At 40.9% G+C, this 17,622-nt stretch overlaps 1 protein-coding gene across 5 annotated transcripts in view; it reads right to left on the reverse strand.

Annotated features, from left to right (window-relative positions):
* Positions 1-1,333: 1,333 nt before the first annotated feature.
* The window catches only part of LOC139761184 (uncharacterized), a 150,174-nt gene continuing 133,885 nt past the window's right edge, over positions 1,334-17,622 (reverse strand). For all 5 annotated transcript variants that reach the window (XM_071685178.1, XM_071685177.1, XM_071685176.1 and 2 more), the window contains 4 exons: positions 16,667-17,371; positions 8,981-9,060; positions 7,058-7,258; positions 1,334-6,527 (listed from right to left, as the gene is read on the reverse strand). In XM_071685178.1, coding sequence (XP_071541279.1) covers positions 5,565-6,527; positions 7,058-7,258; positions 8,981-9,060; positions 16,667-16,781 — 1,359 coding nt within the window. In that variant the 5' untranslated portion in view covers positions 16,782-17,371 and the 3' untranslated portion in view covers positions 1,334-5,564. The remainder of the gene's footprint in view (positions 6,528-7,057; positions 7,259-8,980; positions 9,061-16,666; positions 17,372-17,622) is intronic.

Genomic DNA, 17,622 nt, shown 5'->3' on the forward strand with positions numbered 1-17,622 from the left:
TGTCTATATATCTGCCAGTCTAGCTCATTCATCCATCTCTTTATTTCACTATCTATAAATCTTTCATTCTTTATTTCACTATCTATAAATCTTTCATACTTTTTTGCCATTTCCCATATAGCAAGGTAGCACCAGGAACTGACGAAAAACGGCCTCATTTGTCATTCTCTGCTTGTCATGTATAATGCATCACAACCAGAGCCCCCTACTCAGAGCCAAGTTGGGATTGGGAGCTGTGGTTTTAGCCAATTACAAATGACAGCTAAAGAATGAACAAGCATGAAAGTACATAGAATAAATACAATAAGTATAATAAAAAATGTATGATAAAAAAGTATAAAAAAAATATATATATATTATTTTTTTTTTTTTTATTATACTTTGTCGCTGTCTCCCGCGTTTGCAAGGTAGCGCAAGGAAACAGACGAAAGAAATGGCCCAACCCCCCCCATACACATGTATATACATACGTCCACACACGCAAATATACATACCTACACAGCTTTCCATAGCTTACCCCAGACGCTTCACATGCCTTGATTCAATCCACTGACAGCACGTCAACCCCGGTATACCACATCGCTCCAATTCACTCTATTCCTTGCCCTCCTTTCACCCTCCTGCATGTTCAGGCCCCGATCACACAAAATCTTTTTCACTCCATCTTTCCACCTCCAATTTGGTCTCCCTCTTCTCCTTGTTCCCTCCACCTCCGACACATATATTCTCTTGGTCAATCTTTCCTCACTCATCCTCTCCATGTGCCCAAACCACTTCAAAACACCCTCTTCTGCTCTCTCAACCACGCTCTTTTTATTTCCACACATCTCTCTTACCCTTACGTTACTCACTCGATCAAACCACCTCACACCACACATTGTCCTCAAACATCTCATTTCCAGCACATCCATCCTCCTGCGCACAACTCTATCCATAGCCCACGCCTCGCAACCATACAACATTGTTGGAACTACTATTCCTTCAAACATACCCATTTTTGCTTTCCGAGATAATGTTCTCGACTTCCACACATTCTTCAAGGCCCCCAGAATTTTCGCCCCCTCCCCCACCCTATGATCCACTTCCGCTTCCATGGTTCCATCCGCTGCCAGATCCACTCCCAGATATCTAAAACACTTCACTTCCTCCAGTTTTTCTCCATTCAAACTCACCTCCCAATTGACTTGACCCTCAACCCTACTGTACCTAATAACCTTGCTCTTATTCACATTTACTCTTAACTTTCTTCTTTCACACACTTTACCAAACTCAGTCACCAGCTTCTGCAGTTTCTCACATGAATCAGCCACCAGCGCTGTATCATCAGCGAACAACAACTGACTCACTTCCCATATATTCATTATACTAGTCACTGTCTCCCACATTAGCGAGGTAGCGCAAGGAAGCAGACAAAAAATGATCCAACCCACCAACATACATATGTATATACATAAAGGCCCACACACGCACATATACATACCTATACATTTCAACGTATACATACATATATATACACAGACATATACATATATACACATGTACATATCCATACTTGCTGCCTTCATTCATTCCCGTTGCTACCCTGCCACACATGAAAAATAGCACCCCCTTCCCCCGTGCACATGTGAGGTAGCACTAGGAAAAAACAACAAAGGCCACATTCGTTGACAGACAGTCTCTAGCTGTCATGTGTAATGCACTGAAACCACAGCTCCCTTTCCACATCCAGGCCCCACAAAACTTTCCAAGGTTTACCCAGATGCTTCACATGCCCTGGTTCAATCTATTGACAGCACATCAACCTCAGTATATATATAAATATCTGCCAATTCCCAAGTTAGCAAGGTAGTACCTCACTGTTCCTTGAGTTCCTTTCATCTTCTATGGGCTACAGGTCATAAAGTGTGGTGGTGATGTGTGTGTGTGTGTGTGTGTGTGTGTGTGTGTGTGTGTGTGTGTGAAAACTGCAAGACAACTGAGCAATAAGTGTTTGTAATATTGTAGGGACGGGTGGTGTCCAGAGCATGGACAACAAAGTGTAACTTGTCTCTGTCTCAGGAGTTTAGTTCAGATGAAGGTATGTCGAGTGGGGTGATGTTTAATTAATTGGGGGAGGTGGTTGTTTAGTATTTGTTGGGACATTTCAGTGAGTGTATATACTGACAGACTTGTGTTCGTCTTGGGTTCAGGGATCTGTAAGAAGAGGTTGCTGAAGTATGAAGCAGGGGTAAATTTTTGATTTCTTTTTGGAAGTTGATGGTTAGGTATGGAGCGGTTTGAATGGGATAGGTTCAGTGCTGCTGCAAAGAATCAAGTTCCAAGTATACTTGTGCAGGGAGGATCTTTATTGCATTAAGTAGGTGTTCAGTGTTTGTGATTGCTCAGCAGCCAGTGATTATTGCAAGTACTTTCTTTTGTGTAGCTTCAAGCTTTGTTATATTTGCTTTTGACAGGATAGGTGACCAAGGCATATCATACTTTAAGGTGAAGCAAATAAACTGTGTGCAGGGGATATGAGGGAATCTCATTCTTGTGTAAATCTGGTATCAGGTTAGTTTTCTTAGGGCATTTGGCCTGTTTGTTGCATCTGTGTTGATAATTGCAGTGTGTTAAACATGATGTCCATAACGGATGGTGTTGTACTTAATGGGAGCAACTGATTATTCATGGTAACATGAGGACTTAAAAGGGTGACTGATGACATCTATGGAGACAGACATACATTCTGTTCTGGGTGAGCCACCATGCCACTTGTATAATGTAATGCTGCATGTTTGATGATGCTTCTTTGATGTCAAGGTGCTATGATATGACTGTAAAGTTCCATACATATGAAAGGACCTTCATACAGTGATCTGCAGGAGAAACTGGGAGGTCATGCAAGAAGAGGTGGAAGAGGTTTGGAGAAAGAGCTGCTTCTTGGAAAACTCCAATGTAGAAGTAAAGGGTTTTAAAAGTGGAGCCTTTGTGAGTGACTCAGAAGGCTTAGCACTCAGTTATGAAATTGGTGAACCACTTATTGTCACTGCTGCAGAAGGTGGTGTCAAGAATGTTCTGTGTGAGGATGTCAAGGGAGTGTCAAATGCTTTGTTGACGTCAATATCCAGTGAGGGTTTATTTGTCAGAAGAGGCCACAAATAAAAGGGGGAGACCAAAATGGAAAAGGAAGGGTGGAGTAAAAAGGTTCTGATTGCAAGAGGGTGAAAGATATGCAGAGGATAGGGTGATTAGAGTGGTGTGATATGCAGGGAGTGACTTACTGTCATTGGACTGTCCCAGGGGATATGAAGCAGCTGTGGAAACATGGTAATAGTGTTAGATAGGGAACTATAAATTCGATGGATACGGGACTACGAATTTGATGCATTACACATGACAGCTAAAGAACTGATATGACTGAATGAGGTCTTTCTTCATCTGTTCCTGGTGCTAACTTGCTAAAGTGAAAAACTGCAAAAAGTATGAAATGGCGAATAGTATGAAAGAAAGATATATATATATGCATCACTGGGCAGAACCACAATAGTCATCAATTGCGGTGATGTATGATTGCCCATGTTGGGAGAATGGAGACCTATTGAGGAGTAAAAGCTCAATGTCTTCATGTAGGGTGTTGCATTTTGGGCATGACAGGTCTCGTAATATGTTTAAACTGTGTTTGTAATGTTGGAGAAATGGATTTTCTGTGGTGTCTTTACCTATATGTATTAAGTTTCAAAAAAAAAGTTGGCATCAACTAAATACTTAAAAGTGTTTCATACAATAATTCAGGACACAGTATGCAGTGGAAAGGTACTGATGAATATGCATGATACAATGCACAGTTCTAGTTATATGGGTTTATCAATAAATCATGTGTGAGATATTTGTTGCACGTCAGATATAAATGACCATTTTACGAGATATTCAAATAGCATCTTCTGACAGACACAGCTGGTTACTATTCAACACATATTTGAAAAAACTTTTACAAAAGTAGACTATCTACACGTTTCTGCCCCAGTAAAATAAACTGAAGTTAAATGTGGAAAAAGAAATTATTCAGTTTTCTAAGCACAGTATTATCCTATAACTCTATTACTGAATACCAATAACTCAAATGAAGCAAGTTACAGCTTGAACTGTGAATCACATAAATAGTACTATGAGATGTCGTGGAGTGATGAGGAAATACAATAAAAAGAGATACCTGAAAAAGAGGTTATCGGGACAGCATGGGATACGAAGGAGGGAAAATATGAGAAGTGAGGGTGTACAAAAGGCCTGGGGATGGAATACCAGGTGGAGGGAGGCAATGAGGATGTGGCACAGGCAAGACGTGTGTGGTGAGGGTGAATGGCTGAAAGTGACAATAAACTGAGGGCATGAGGATGGTAGAAGGGTGAGAGATGATTGATACAATATGGATGTAAAAAAGGCTAGGAGAATGGTAGGGTTTTGGAAGGGACAGTCTAAAGAGAAGTAGTTACTATTAAAGACAGATGGCCTGATGGAATGATGACATCTAAAATAAAATATGGCACCTTTGGGAATCAAAATATCATTTACAGTGGTTGGAGTAACTTCACTTAGTCTTACAACTCAAACTATCTAATTCATTTATGTGAACTTTTAATGAGAATTAAGTGATGAATATTCTCTTGCTGCACACACAAATTTCCATTCATGTCACTATACATGAACTCAGATAAACTAAAATTCAATCCTACTTCATGATAAAACATAATCAGTGAGAGAAATATATACTGACGTATACTATGGCTTTAATTAGATAATATTAGGTCTATGGTTGGTCAGCAGCTACTGGTATATGCTCATACAGCTTACTGGTGTTAAAAAAGCTTAGTTACTTAATACACATACTCCTTACTAAGAGCCACAACTCAGTTAATGTTATATTAAGATTCAAGAACAGACATGGGATAAAGCTAATGTGTGATTCACTACCAATAGGGAAGAATATCCCATCAGGATTATTTAGTGAAGTCACAAGTATGTTGATTCCTACAGTAACACATCCAGATTTACCATAATCTCATTAGCATTATGGTAATCTGTCTGATTTGATAGTACTCTGCATCTAATACCTGTTGCAGTTCATCAGTAGGCAAATGAATGCATCACAAAGCAAACATTTACTTGACTAATTGCCAACAGAGGAGGATAAAGGCATTTTGACCAATCTTCATCTTTCCTTGTATATCAATCTGAATTCTCATAACTTACATATATGAATGGAAGCATGATGTCTTTGTTACAAAAAAAGAGATTTCAACAGTATAATTTTCTGATTCTTGATAACATCCAAGTGTAACAAGATGCCTTCACAAGTACTTATATAAATGGGAAAGCATGAGGTTTTCTGGACTAGTAGTAAAGGCATAGATCACACTGGGGACAAGGAAGCACATCTGTCCATGCATTAGTCACACACATTCCTAACTGTATTCGCACAGAGGAAAGGGACCTACATGTTTGTCTGTGGATGAGGGAAGGAGGTTCACGCACTACAGAATCACCGGGAAGTCACTACTAAGGGTAACTGGCTTCACTTTCACAAGACATTACAGTTTGGTTGCATCTAGATTTTGAAGCGAATCTTTATCTTCAGAGTAACCACTTTCCTCACTAATGTTGTCACCTTCCAGTCGTGCCATCTTCCCTGGGCTGTCACCTTCACTTATGAGACGACTCTCATTTATAATGTGATCACTTTCATTCATGAGGTGTTCCTGTTCAGCAGCGACATCACAAGGGTCACTACAGGCACCACATGAGGAGCTGCACGAATCACAATGAGATCCCAGGGACTCTGGCTGATCTGAGGTAAGAGATTCCTCTGCTGGAGGTGTGATGCTTAGCTCACGTGTTAGGGAAGCCAGTAAGCCTAAGTCACCTCTTGCGCCAACATCAACCCTCCTTCCACTGTCGCATCGACCTACATCATTAATAGCTTCTGCCACAACACCTAGTGGTTTGTGAAGCTGTGGCCGGTCATCCAATGGTGAAAGGGGAGGCACCGGACAGTAGAGCAGACTATCAGAATGGTGACATGGTGAGGCAAATTGAGAACCATCATCTTCGTATTCTTCCTCAAGTACATACTGATCTTGGCCAGCACTTGCAACCTCACTGCTAGAGTCATAATCCACCACAATGTCAGAGGTTGTCTCTGACACTGTACTGGAACCACCAATATCTTCCTCTGGTTGCATATGTACCGATGCTGCTTCTATTTCATCAATTTCCTCTTCCTCATCACTATGTCCTAAGCCATCCTCCTCCTCTTCATCCTCCTCTTCAATAGTCTCTTCAATGGCTCCAAGTTTAGGTGCACTCTTTGATCGCTCAAGGGGTGGTCGATAATTAGCACCTCCTGTAGACAAAAGCAGTTTGCGACGTGGGATAGATGCAGAGTCATAGATGGCATGCATGAGGGACATACGAGCATTCTGTCGCACGACTTTCTCTCGTCGAAATTCCTGTAGTGCTGCTGCCAGGCGGACCCTTAGCTGCGCTGCCATTGCCTGAAAAGTTAACAAATCTGTTGATTACAGTGTTGATTATGATGGAAAAGACAGCATCATTGTTCTACTTTATCACAATCTGTATCAAAACTTTTATTCATATGTATAATTTATCTTAAGTTCTATGTTCAACCAATTAACCTTCTGTGAGTGAGGAGGAGGCTATTACTATAGACAGTATACAGACATATACCAAAGATATCTTAAGATACTCATGAAGGTCCCAAATAATTTAGAAAAATTCATCTAATGTAGCAGTACTGTTCTCTCTCTTATTCTATGGTCTATAATTTTTTTCATATAAAATGAAAGAAATTATGCAAAACTGGCTTATAACTCAATTGTTTAGAAATGATGTCGGTGAAAATCCAAAATATGTTCAATACACATAACAGAAAATGTCATAAAGTAACTCTTAAACTTTCATTAGCTACAAGAAAGGTAGGTGCCATAAAATGCAGACAACAGAAGAAATCTAGCTAGAAAATTTTTTACAGACATGAAAATGAGAAATACAACAGATACCCTACCTCAGCTTTGGTGTTCTTAGGACAGAGGACAGCATGGCAACGCAGCTCCTGTTTCAGCCTGCGTCCCTCATGTCGGTACACCCAGCAGAAGACTCTCGGGTATGCTGGGTGGGCAACACAGTAGGTGACACGATGAGCCCAGTACTCTGTCAGTCCATGCTCCCGTGTCACTGCCCGAAGGCCTGCACCACAGATTGTCACCTGTAAATTAAGTGGTAATAAAGCATACAGCCAACATTTGTCATCAGAGGGGGTGCAAGGACATGATTTTAACAATAAAGTATCTTTTACTATGTTAAAGACACATTTTCTTACTTCCTGAGTTCCAACTGATTCTATAAATACTTTTATCTTAGAACATCAAAAAGAACTACTTTATCATTCTGAAATTACCGCCCAAACTATAACGATAAGGAATGCTATAATGACCTATATTAAATAAAAAGACAATAAAAGGCACCCATATTGAGCACAGGATATGAACTACTTACAAATACTTATCTAAAACCTCTAAATTTCTAAGCATTGTCATTAGTAGTGCTGAAAAATCCTGATGGTTTATGCTTATTAAGCAACATATGAACACTTTGCATTTGAAGTTACAGACATCTAATGAATCTTTGAAGTGTAATAGATCTAATATAATACAAAATTCATGAATGAAAGCATTAGTGATTCTACTTTTTGAATAGTACACAGTACATAATTTAGTAATTTCAAATATTCAGGTTTCTTTTCACATGGTAAAACTAGCTGCATTACAGAAACATAACATATGGCCTACTCACGAGTAAAAAAATAAACCAAAGCATATCATTTACTAAAAGAAAAGAGCAAAAACAGTCATAAAATATGGTGGAAAAGTCAAGGTACTATCATACTAAAATCAACAATCTGCTGAACATAAAAGTAACATTATAAACTAACTATATCACACATGAACAACAAAATGCCAACTTTAATCTTTGGTGTTATGTTATACAAAATGCCAACTTTAATCTTTGGTGTTATGTTATACAAAATGCCAACTTTAATCTTTGGTGTTATGTTATACAAAATGCCAACTTTAATCTTTGGTGTTATGTTATACAAAATGCCAACTTTAATCTTTGGTGTTATGTTATACAAAATGCCAACTTTAATCTTTGGTGTTATGTTATACAAAATGCCAACTTTAATCTTTGGTGTTATGTTATACAAAATGCCAACTTTAATCTTTGGTGTTATGTTATACAAAATGCCAACTTTAATCTTTGGTGTTATGTTATACAAAATGCCAACTTTAATCTTTGGTGTTATGTTATACAAAATGCCAACTTTAATCTTTGGTGTTATGTTATACAAAATGCCAACTTTAATCTTTGGTGTTATGTTATACAAAATGCCAACTTTAATCCTTGGTGTTATGTTATACAAAATGCCAACTTTAATCCTTGGTGTTATGTTATACAACATTATGTATAATTGCACTCATGGTTAACATGACGACACCTTAGTACACTTACTCTTTCACTTGGGGACTTTTACAGAGGGTAGGACCCAGTGATGGTATGTTCTCCCACATTAACTGTCACATTATCTTGGTATGTTCTCCTACATTAACTGTCACATTATCTTTTTCTTCACCTTGAATAATAGTCCAGGTACGAGAGAGAGAGAGAGAGAGAGAGAGAGAGAGAGAGAGAGAGAGAGAGAGAGAGAGAGAGAGAGCAGACCCTAATGGCCAAACTTTCCATCTTTAAAATCTACGCCTTTGAATTGTGCAAACTTCCACCCACAGAAGTTATTATAGGAAAAATACAAATCGGACAAGAAAAATAAAAGTAAGTACAGAAATCATATGTAGCCTTAACTACATAATCATGAAGAGGGTTAAAGGTAAAGTTACTCAAGAATGTTTTTAAACAGTGACTACCATCCTACCTTCATAGCAATGTCTTGACGATTGCTCTGACAGTAGTTCCTCCATAGCGTAGCTAGTGGCTTGTCCACACACCCGTCACCTGCAATATATTACCAACATTTCAGTTACTGTACATGCTTCTGCCTGGCATGGCTGGCATTGGCTGGAATACTAAATTGTGTATACCATTTGAGAATTCCTCTTACAGTGCACAATGATTAACAAGGCATCCTTGTTGGGAATAAATAAACACAACACATTTTGACTAGGATATACCAGCATATGAAAATTCACTGTCAGGACATGTAATTCAAACTATGTGTACCAAATATCAATGAGCAGAACCCAGTGGAGCTCCTTCCTTCCTATCATGTGTTTCTTGCAAGATTACTGTTAGGAGGTACATACCTCAACCTTCACACATATTTTGTGCCCACATCAAGATGGAGAATATGTGGACAAAGTTAGACCTTGACATTAACATGGGTGTGCACCCAGACGCTGAGGTAGGCTGATGATGCAGCTCTCACTTGTACATTTAAGGTGGGTAGTTGATGGTAATACCGTCCGTGATCTTCAAGACAACCAAATCAATCTTACAGTCAAATATTTGGCTTGGATAACCTCAATACATTATCTGGGCATTACGGCATTTCAGGTTGGCTGATTGGCCTTTATGCTTAACAATCACCAGGGTTACTAAGGTCTTCAACTACATCCACTCACCAAAGAATCTGGAACAACTTATTGATATCTCAAGGAAAATCTTAAGACCACAGGCACTCTTATTATGAATGAGACCCATGTATATCAGTACATGTTTTAAGACAGCGTCACTGCTGAAGGTTATATTCTAAGGCCATCTTGCCTTCTCTGAATCACCTGATATGTCTTCCTTAGAAATGAGACGAAGATGATGAGGGGAGAAGAATAGGTGAAAGTTACGGAGAGATGAGGGAACTTACTTCAATAACAAGAATAAAATATCTAGTCTTGAGCGAGGAAGAACGATGAATGAAAAAAAAAAAGCATAGATAGTAAAAGATCTTTAATGTACCGTTTGTTTATTTAGCAAAGCAGAACATGTTTCAAAATATGTGAAATATCAATAACTAACGCCGTGTGTGTGTGTGTGTGTGTGTTACGGGGAGAGAGTTTCACACTCGTATTGCCACGTTTCTTAACCTTGTATATGTGTACCATGTTTTTCTTCCTACACACACACACACACACACAGCCTGAGCCAGGTAACAACTTATCGACCAGCCCCGGGGAGAGGATGAACATCTGGATTGGGTACAGGCCAACTGCCGCTCCCAGGATTCGAACACATGCAATCTCGACAGCGGTTGGGCCCGTGGCTAAGTCGGTGAATGGTAATAATATTCCAACTGTTCACAATAACAGTAAGATTTACACCCGATTATGTTGCTCTATATACTAGAAAAATAGTTTTTTTTGTGGTTTGCAATTGTCAGTATTGGCAAACAAGAGAACTGGCTTGTTAGTAACAAGACCTAACTAATATTCAAACATAAATGACTTATCATTACGTAAGTAAATCTATTCTATATTGAACAACTATCACTTCATGAGCATCCTTTGTGGTTATACTTTTCAATCTATTTTTGTTTACATATAACATATAAACACAAATTAGTGCGGTACGAGATCATACATAATGTCATTTTCCATAACAAGACTGATTTGCGTACATAATATGGCTCCAGTTGACCTTAAAAACCCTGGGAGAGATTTGTCTTCATCACAGTGAGAGCGTCAGGTTGGGAGAGCCGTCAGCAGTGTCTGCCTGGCAGGGACATGTGTCACCTCACGCCCACTCTGCTGCTCCAGAAAAGGTGCCATCTCGGCTGCTGCCCACCTCACACACAACTCACGCACCTCCACCGACACATTGACTTACTCGCGAAGACGTCACCATTTTCGTCTATTTTACCACAGAGTTAATTATGTGTATATCTCGGGGACTCCGGCATTTGCAATTACGTCCGGGGAAATATAATTACTTACTGGTATGACTCATAAAGACTGCCATTACTCTACGTTATGTAGAAAATCACCGAAGGACAGCAAAGCAACTGTATCCTTCCATTATTCGTCTGTGACTTTTACGATGTACGTAAAATACGTTATGAAAAACGTAATAACGAAGAATCACATTTTAATACCAGGATATTATATACTTTTTCCATGTATAAATATTGTATGCGTGTATGTATGTGTCCTTGTCATTTGTACAACCATCAGAACTTCCAAGCACATTTATTGACGAGTGCATCATCATCATCATCATCTTGTTGTACATGTCCTGTATAATAAAGTACCAGCATTGTGCAGGTAAATGGTTATCAATTTGTAGTGTAGAGCGAGGGTAGGAACCATCTCGTGTATCATTCATTATGTACATCACAACGTTGCTCTACTTATGCATCGCTTCATTATCAAATATCAACAAAACTTAGACTCACAAGAACAACAACAACTAAATTTGACATAAAAGTCAAAGTAAGTGTTGCACATCTTTAAGAATAAACAAAAATGGTTTAGACTGATTTCTAGTTGCTTAGCCAACCTGGGAAATGCTGTCATCATCATGACGTTCTCAATGCCATCCACACTTACCTACCTACAACCTTCACTATACTCGATATATTCAACATGATCATCCAGGTACGAGACATTTGCCTGACTTCTCGTAATGCAAGTTATTATCTAGTGATCAATCTTAATATCGTGTAATTATGAGATCACTTTAAACCTTACTTCTATACGAGAGTCAACATGTCTACTGCCCATACCTTGCAAGTATATCTTGCTCACTATTCTCTAGCATACATCACTGGATATATAGACATATATCACTGGGTATATAGACATATATCACTAGGTATATAGACATATATCACTGGATATATAGACATATATCACTGGGTATATAGACTATATCAATGGATATATACATATATCACTGGGTATATAGACTATATCAATGGATATATAGACATATATCACTGGGTATATAGACATATATCACTGGATATATAGATGACAACCACCTTCTACCAGAGTCGTGTCAAACCACAGGATTTCTCAGAAGTAACTCCCGCCCTGCCTGCTGCATGTATGGCACGACTGGCTCTCGAGCAGCGGCTGCTGCTGCTGTGTGTGTGTGTGTGTGTGTGTGTGTGTAGCTGAGGTTATGATGTGAGTCGCTATACCCACATAACACTACAGCCATCCTGGCCAGACATCTCAAGCATTACCAAGGACATCAGATGGTCAATATATAGTTCATGTTCGGCCACGCCAGGGTGAGGGGGACCGACCATCTTGCTCAGCCCACCATGACCTCTCTGTCTGCAACCACAAGCAAACAAACATCTTCCTGCGCTCCTACCTACCCTGGCTCCTCACCATCATGACCAGGGAACTGCTCTTGACCTCTTGTGCAGGACGGTACCAACCTTGAACCGTCGTCTTCACGGGTCGTACCGTCGTGTTTAAGGGTCGCACAGTCGTCCTCAAGAGTCGTACCGTCGTGTTCAAGAGTCGTACCGTCGTGTTCAAGAGTCGTACCGTCGTGTTCAAGAGTCGTACCGTCGTGTTCAAGAGTCGTACCGTCGTGTTCAAGGGTCGTACCGTCGTGTTCAAGGGTCGTACAGTCATGTTCAAGGGTCGTACCGTCGTACAGAATTCCAACCCGTCAAGATGCAAATATACGTCAACCATGAACAAATCAAGCTCAATTCTTGGTATATGCCAACGACTGAATGACCTGACAACAATTTCATTGCCATGAATGTAAACAACCATTGTATGGTATCATGATACGTAAATCATCAGGTAATACAGTGAGGTGTCGCCCCTAATTATCAAGGTAAGTATAGCGAGGGAATCTTGTTCACGCCAGCCAGTGAGAGAGCGAGTGTGTACCACCCCAGCTTCCTACACCACCACTACTACTACTACGTCTGTCATGACACACACACTTGTGATATATGTAACATGAACATATTGATTACGCCTGAGGTGGGTCTCAGCGAGCAATGAATCCACACGCACATTACACATGGCTGGTCAGGTCCTGTTTTATATCTGGGGGAAGGGCCTACAGCCACTCAGGGGGCGTACACATACAGGTAAACCTGTCCCCCAGGTCACCAGTGATCCATACCCCCCCAGAGAACCAGCTCCGGTCACTGTGTTGTATGTATCTAAGCTAGAGTGAACCACCTTCCTTAAACATTATCAGCCCACACTTAGCGATGCAATTGTGTTGATCACAATGAGAAATCCTGACAAAGTTTTAACAACAGGTGGACATGTGTGGCTTCCACACTTCACTGTCACCTGAGCACACCTACATAGTGTGGCGGTAACATTACCGAGTGTGGCTCAGGGTTTGGCAGTAATAATTAAGCTACTAATATCGAGGCTGGGCGGTACGAGTGTGAGGAAAATATATCCACACATGTTAGTGACGGTGGTAGTTTTAACATGACCCTCCAGTTGATAATAATGTTGCATATGATATTGGATAAGTTTTCTTGGCCTGAAACCTTCTCATGGTACCGCAGGCCAGCCACTCCCCCCCACACGTCAACAGCTGATCTAGTGCGTTCTTCAGCCACAAAATGGTTCATGTGTAACATTGATACAGGTCTTCCACACACGTAGGTGCCAACACCAAACTATGAGAACCACATACTTTTCCAGGAATGTCCAGCAGGTCTATTATCAACACCTACATACACAAACACCTTTGAAGTCTGGCCACATTCCCTCACCTTGGAGGGCTATATTAGTACACAACACACATTCTCATCGCATATATATATATATATATATATATATATATATATATATATATATATATATATATATATATATATATATATATATATATAAACTTTCTTGACCGTTAAATCTGGTTATATCCCATTTTTTTCTTCATTTCACGAAAATCAAAATCGACAACAGTTGTTATTTTCTACAGTAAGTGTTGCTAAGATACCTTCGTTAATGACTGTTTCTACGTATAATTACTTACAGGTTTATTAACACTACACGTCTGGAATATGATGATATCCAGTATTTCAACATTCCTTCTTGATTTCTTCAGTACAAGATGGTAATTATCTCTGAGTATGTACACTGCTGGTGTTAACAACCTCACACCACAACACACACACTTTGCTACGTTGTTTCTCATGGTCTGTTCATGTGAGGACAATTATAGTCTGGTCTCATGTGTAGCAGGTTAAACAAATGCATCATCTCTTCGTCTTGCTCGAAACTAAACCTGGAAATGCCTAGCATACGATTCCTAGCAAGTGTACAGCTAGGCTTCTCACACATTCCTAGCAAGTGTATAGCTAGGCTTCTCACACATTCCTAGCAAGTGTACAGCTAGGCTTCTCACACATTCCTAGCAAGTGTACAGCTAGGCTTCTCACACATTCCTAGCAAGTGTATAGCTAGGCTTCTCACACATTCCTAGCAAGTGTATAGCTAGGCTTCTCACACATTCCTAGCAAGTGTATAGCTAGGCTTCTCACACATTCCTAGCAAGTGTACAGCTAGGCTTCTCACACATTCCTAGCAAGTGTATAGCTAGGCTTCTCACACATTCCTAGCAAGTGTATAGCTAGGCTTCTCACACATTCCTAGCAAGTGTACAGCTAGGCTTCTCACACATTCCTAGCAAGTGTACAGCTAGGCTTCTCACACATTCCTAGCAAGTGTACAGCTAGGCTTCTCACACATTCCTAGCAAGTGTACAGCTAGGCTTCTCACACATTCCTAGCAAGTGTATAGCTAGGCTTCTCACACATTCCTAGCAAGTGTACAGCTAGGCTTCTCACACATTCCTAGCAAGTGTACAGCTAGGCTTCTCACACATTCCTAGCAAGTGTACAGCTAGGCTTCTCACACATTCCTAGCAAGTGTACAGCTAGGCTTCTCACACATTCCTAGCAAGTGTACAGCTAGGCTTCTCACACATTCCTAGCAAGTGTATAGATAGGCTTCTCACACATTCCTAGCAAGTGTACAGCTAGGCTTCTCACACATTCCTAGCAAGTGTACAGCTAGGCTTCTCACACATTCCTAGCAAGTGTATAGCTAGGCTTCTCACACATTCCTAGCAAGTGTATAGCTAGGCTTCTCAAAGGTCTGGGAAAGTGAACTAATATACATGATCGTGTCGTGGCCTCGTTATCAACAAGTTGTGCACATATTCGTACTTCGAATTATTCCAATGTTACGGATTTTATGTTCATTTTGCTCACGTTAACCACAAGCTCTGGATACGGTGTTAAGTAGGCTGGATGAACGAGAGTGACCCGTAACACTAACCATCATTACATAAACACAAGATGAACAACAATGTAAATAACAACATAACACACTGAGGAGAACGTCCGAGGTTGACCTAACTACAACACACACCGCCGACCTGACCCCCCCACCACCCCAGAGCAGGAGGTGTCTGTACGTGTACGTGGTGCACACCACACCTCACCCAGAGAGAGAGAGAGAGAGAGAGAGAGAGAGAGAGAGAGAGAGAGAGAGAGAGAGAGAGAGAGAGCCGTGTGTAGCAGCCGCTGTCATCATCCACGAAATGTGTATGACAAAGGATGACTCAAGCTCAGACGTTATGATTACCTCACACTCCACATCCCGCCCTCACCTCGGCGCCATGCACCACCACTTGTACATCAAACGTTTGTGAAACGTTCTCCAGGTCATGACGTCAACAACGGCACGTGACCACCTGTTTTTAAAAGCCACTTTACGACGCGCATGTCTGCTGCCTTCATGTACATCACCCCCCACCCCCCTCCAGCGATGACGGTAAATGACAGACATGTTTACAACGCGTACACTATAAAATCATGCACCAGTAGTTCATGACGCATGCGTACTGATCATGTACCGTACACTAAGTGTATGTGGTCTTGGGGATGTCATTAACACACGATGCTGTTAACGTAATGTCTAATTAACACCAGAGGATGTTAAACAAATGCCTAATTAACACACAAAGGTGTTAAAGTCGAGTTAGTCAACGTTTCCGTGATGACGTCATACACATGTGGCAATATGGCGGGGAAACGTTCGATGAACGTCATTTGGTTGTGACAGACGCGGGGTAAAATCCTCCCTTCGTTGTAAAGGTTAATTAACGAAGTTAAATGAACTTAGTGACTTTAACGTAGGAAAAGTAGTAGTAAATGATGTTGGACCATGATGTGTTCTCTTGATATGGAACGTTTCTAATTCATTATAACAATTGGTCAGTCACTATATAGTGATGGTTTACTGTCTATAATTCATTATAACAATTGGTCAGTCACTATATAGTGATGGTTTACTGTCTATAATTCATTATAACAATTGGTCAGTCACTATATAGTGATGGTTTACTATGTGTTGTGTATCGTACCTTCTTGATGAAGGGGTGGAAAATATTCAATAAATAATTACATTTAATTTCCTGACGATCAATTGAATCATATAATGATAAGGGTGACCTGTAAGGGTGACGGGACAGCCTATCTGAAAGGGTAAGGGTCCAATGTTACCTCCCTTTAAATATAGCTAAGCCGACCCTGGAGCCATAGAAAACGTGGTGAAGATTCTGCAGTGTCTGTCAGTGATAACGAGGTGATAAGATGGCTTACCTTTCGCCCAGCCAGTGAGAACGTTGCCCAGGTAGACCACCTTGTAGATGGGGTCGTACTCCGTGATGGTTACGCTCTTCTTGCGCCACAGTTTCTTGAAGTTCATATTGGGCATGATGAAGACGTCTGCTGGTGTGCCAACACCACACTACCCTAACCTCACTACCTCAACTCCTCTTCTCACTCTACACAACACCACTGTAACACTAAATCCATCCTCACTATAATCTTCTCTCCTTATTTTCCGTTTTCTTCTGATTTATCTCCTTTTTTTCCAATCGTTTATTCTCGTTTTCTTTATAATTTTGTGTTCACTATATTGCTCCCCGTTTTTCTTCTTGTGTGTGTGAGTGTGTGAGGGTGTGCACGGGTGAGGGTCAAGTGTGGACACACACACACACCCGAGTCCTACTGCTCCTCCTCTGGTGACGTCACGGATGCATATCCGCTCCTGTTGTCGTTGTTGTTGTCATCGTCAGCATGGGCCAGGCATCCTGCGCCCCTACCCCCCCACACACACACTCTCTGGGGGTTAATCCTGCCCCTACCCCCCCACACACACACTCTCTGGGGGTTAATGCTGAGGCCGGGGGGGCGTTACAACCCCTCGCCCTTTTACGTGTGTCGCAGGAGCAGTCCAGGGGCGGTGTGGGGGCTTAGGGGGCCCCGCCCCCGGGGCAGATGCCAGGAGATCATCAGATGTCTCTGTCAGGGAAGAGAAGACCACATTAGCAAAGAACATCACGAAGACCACAACACCAGCACACATGAAGACCCAACACACACACGTGCGACATACTCTCAACACTCCATATATATAAGCTGGTGACTGAGTTTGGTAAAGTGTGTGGAAGAAGAAAGTTAAGAGTAAATGTGAATAAGAGCAAGGTTATTAGGTACAGTAGGGTTGAGGGTCAAGTCAATTGGGAGGTGAGTTTGAATGGAGAAAAACTGGA

The sequence above is a fragment of the Panulirus ornatus genome, chromosome 39, assembly GCF_036320965.1.
Source record: "Panulirus ornatus isolate Po-2019 chromosome 39, ASM3632096v1, whole genome shotgun sequence".
NCBI lineage: Eukaryota > Metazoa > Arthropoda > Malacostraca > Decapoda > Palinuridae > Panulirus > Panulirus ornatus.